The 4,010-nt window shown below is 41.3% G+C and overlaps 1 protein-coding gene across 1 annotated transcript in view; it reads right to left on the reverse strand.

Annotated features, from left to right (window-relative positions):
- The window catches only part of ltbp4 (latent transforming growth factor beta binding protein 4), a gene marked incomplete at its 5' end in the record, with an annotated part of 15,151 nt that overhangs the window by 8,297 nt on the left and 2,844 nt on the right, over window positions 1–4,010 (reverse strand). The window contains 5 exon segments of the mRNA XM_014033681.1: window positions 1,315–1,440; window positions 1,555–1,680; window positions 2,426–2,545; window positions 2,619–2,732; window positions 2,812–2,931. Of these exon segments, the coding sequence (XP_013889135.1) occupies window positions 1,315–1,440; window positions 1,555–1,680; window positions 2,426–2,545; window positions 2,619–2,732; window positions 2,812–2,931 (606 nt within the window).

Here is a 4,010-nt window from a genome sequence, read left to right on the forward strand (position 1 = left end):
ACTATCTAACAAACCACCAAACCTAATTATCTACCAAACTACCAAACCTAATTATCTACCATACTACCAAACCACCAAATCTAACTATCTTCCAAACCACCAAACCCAACTATCTAACAAACCACCAAACCTAATTATCTACCAAACTACCAAACCTAATTATCTACCATACTACCAAACCTAACTATCTACCAAACTACAAAACCTAACCATCTACCAAACTACCAAACCTAACTATCTACCAAACTATCAAACCCAACTATCTTCCAAATGACCAAACCTAACTATTAAACAAACTATCAAACCTAAATATCTACCAAATCACCAAACCTAACTATCTACCAAACTACTAAATCCAACTATCTACCAAACCACCAAACCCAACTATCTACCAGACCACCAAACCCAACTATCTACCAAACCACCAAACCTAACTATCTACCAAATCACCAAACCTAACTATCTACCAAATCTCCAGACATAACTATCTACCAAACTACCAAACCTAACTATCTACCAACCCACCAAACCCAACTATCTACCAAACCACCAAACCTAACTATCTACCAAACCACCAAACCCAACTATCTACCAAACCACCAAACCTAACTATCTACCATACCCCTAACCCAATTATCTACCAAACCACCAAACCCAACTATCTACCAAACCACCAAACCCAACTATCTACCAAACCACCAAATCTAACTATCTTCCAAAGCACCAAACCTAAATATCTACCATACTACCAAACCTAAATATCTACCAAACTACCAAACCTAACTATCTACCAAACCAACAAATCTACCAATCCTAACTCTTAACCAAACTACCAAACCAAAATACCTACCAATTTACTGTATCTAACTGCCAAACCACACTACTAAACCAAACTACCAAACAAATCTACTAAAACACACTACTAAACCACCAATCCAAACTACCAATCTACCAAAATATCAAACCGAACTACCCAGCAGCTGTTTCTTGTGTGAATGAAAAGCTTGGAGAAACACTGAAGGTCAAATAGTTAAACTTGTCTTAACACAAAGATTAGCTGTCTTTTTTGGGAGACAAACATCATTTCTTACATTTTCTATTGATTGACTCTTCAACTTACACTTTTGCAGGTTTACATTAGACCACTGTTTTAGTGAAAATTGATCTGGAAGGGGCGCAACAGATTGATTTGTCTGTGAAAGCATCATCTTCTCACAGACTGAAAGATGTCAACCAATATTTAACGTCACATAAAAACTGTCAGGAGACCTAAAAGAACCCAAAGAGCCTGAAAGCCTGCGCTGGTGGACTCACCAAGGCAGGCCGTTTGGTTGTCGCTCAGTGTGAATCCAGCTGAACACACACACATGTATGATCCAGGCGTGTTCACACACTCTCCTCTGGAGAAGCAGAAGTTTCCCTCCAAACATTCGTTAATGTCTGAGAACAGAAACATTTACTGACCCATAAACAGCTCTAACAGAACATTAGAAGGTATCAACCTGTACTGTAATATGATGACATATTATCTGGATCCAGTTCGGACCCTCTCACCTCGGCACTGCCTCCCCAGGCCGGAGCTTCGATACCCAGGCTGACAGTTGCACCTGAACGACCCGGCTGTGTTCACGCAAACCTGATGTGCTTCACAGGCACCAACGCTCGCACACTCGTCCACATCTGCAGCCGAAACATCAGCTGAACTTTGTACCTTACAATTACACTTTTACAGTCCAATAATGATAAAACAGAAATAAGTGGTGTCCCTATAATCGACTGTATCTGTCCACCACTATACTATACCACTGAGATGAAAGATTAATGTAAATTTACATTTCCATGTTTATAATCACACAATTCCTAACTTTGAAAAGGATTTTTAAACTTTTTTAAACAAAAAAAACAAAAAAGAATGAGTCCAATTTACAGATTTTCTTTCAAAGGTTTAAAAAAACAAAGTTGACAGAATAAAATTCCTTCTTTTATAAAACAGGCTCCACTGCTGACAGTATCAAACCAGTATCAAAATTAGAATCAAACTTTTCTGTTTCCAGTTTAGAACCACTGAGGAGGGTCAAATAAGAAAGTAGAAATGACATACTGACCTTGTTTTCTGAAGGATTAGATGGACTGTTGTCTTTAAAAATCTAAATTACAAATAAAATCAAGATGGACGAGTGTGTTCTTCTCATGAAACCACACTTCTGTCCCTCCCCAGGGAAGGTTAGCCCAGAGTGTTGGAAGACAGGCTCCGATCCATCATTGACCCTCTGACACCTGGGGGGCCACGTTTTTGTTTCTTTGCTACTTCCTGACGATATTTCAGGAAACTGCATCCTGTTTTGGAGGCTGATTTTGGGTGTTTGTGTGTGTGTGTGTGTGTTTGTGTGTGTGTGTGTGTGTTTGTGTGTGTGTGTGTGTGTACCTGTGCACTGTCTGTTGGTCAGTGTGTATCCTGGACGACACGACACACACCTGTAGGACCCCACAGTGTTCACACACATCTGTCTGGGACACTGAGAAGGCTCTGCACACTCGTCCACATCTGACCACACACAGATCAGGGGTCAGTGTTGGACAGACTCACATCTGACTGGTCTGAAGGTGAACTGTTGTACCTGTGCAGGTGTTGTTCACTAGCTTGTAACCATGGCGACAGACACAGCGGTAGCTGCCAGGAGTGTTTTCACAGCGGCCGTTAGAGCAGGGAGTGCGACGGCACTCGTCGATATCTGTGGACAGAATCACACATAAGAGGAACACAGAAGTTCTGATGAGTTCTGTTTGTGAGCCACAATTGGGCTGCAGTACCTGTGCAGAGCCCGTTGAGCAGTCCGAACCCTGGCTGGCAGGACGCACAGCGGAATGAGCCCTGAGTGTTGATGCACTCCTGACCAGGACACAGCAGAGAATCCACACACTCATCTACATCTGACGCACAAACATGACTCAGCATTAACACACTGTACACAAAGGTCCTAAACATGAGTCAGCATTAACACACTGTGCCAAAGGTCCTAAACATGAGTCAGCATTAACACACTGTACACAAAGGTCCTAAACATGACTCAGCATTAACACACTGTACACAAAGGTCCTAAACATGAGTCAGCATTAACACACTGTGCACAAAGGTCCTAAACATGAGTCAGCACTAACACACAGTACACAAAGGTCCTAAACATGAGTCAGCACTAACACACACTACACAAAGGTCCTAAACATGAGTCAGCATTAACACACTGTATGCAATGGTCCTAAACATGAGTCAGCACTAACACACTGTACACAAAGGTCCTAAACATGAGTCAGCACTAACACACTGTACACAAAGGTCCTAAACATGAGTCAGCATTAACACACTGTACACAAAGGTCCTAAACATGACTCAGCATTAACACACTATGCAATGGTCCTAAACATGAGTCAGCATTAACACACTGTATGCAAAGGTCTTAAACATGAGTCAGCATTAACACACTGTACACAAAGGTCCTAAACATGAGTCAGCACTAACACACTGTATGCAATGGTTTTAAACATGACTCAGCATTAACACACTGTACACAAAGGTCCTAAACATGAGTCAGCATTAACACACTGTATGCAATGGTCCTAAACATGAGTCAGCATTAACACACTGTATGCAATGGTCCTAAACATGACTCAGCATTAACACACTGTATGCAAAGGTCCTAAACATGAGTCAGTATTAACACACTGTACACAAAGGTCCTAAACATGAGTCAGCACTAACACACTGTATGCAATGGTCCTAAACATGACTCAGCATTAACACACTGTACACAAAGGTCCTAAACATGAGTCAGAATTTACACACTGTACACAAAAGTCCTAAACATGACTCAGCATTAACACACTGTATGCAAAGGTCCTAAACATGAGTCAGCATTAACACACTGTACACAAAGGTCCTAAACATGAGTCAGCACTAACACACTGTATGCAATGGTCCTAAACATGACTCAGCATTAACACACTGTACACAA

This window comes from Austrofundulus limnaeus, unplaced genomic scaffold, assembly GCF_001266775.1.
Source record: "Austrofundulus limnaeus strain Quisiro unplaced genomic scaffold, Austrofundulus_limnaeus-1.0 Scaffold1806, whole genome shotgun sequence".
NCBI classification, from domain to species: domain Eukaryota; kingdom Metazoa; phylum Chordata; class Actinopteri; order Cyprinodontiformes; family Rivulidae; genus Austrofundulus; species Austrofundulus limnaeus.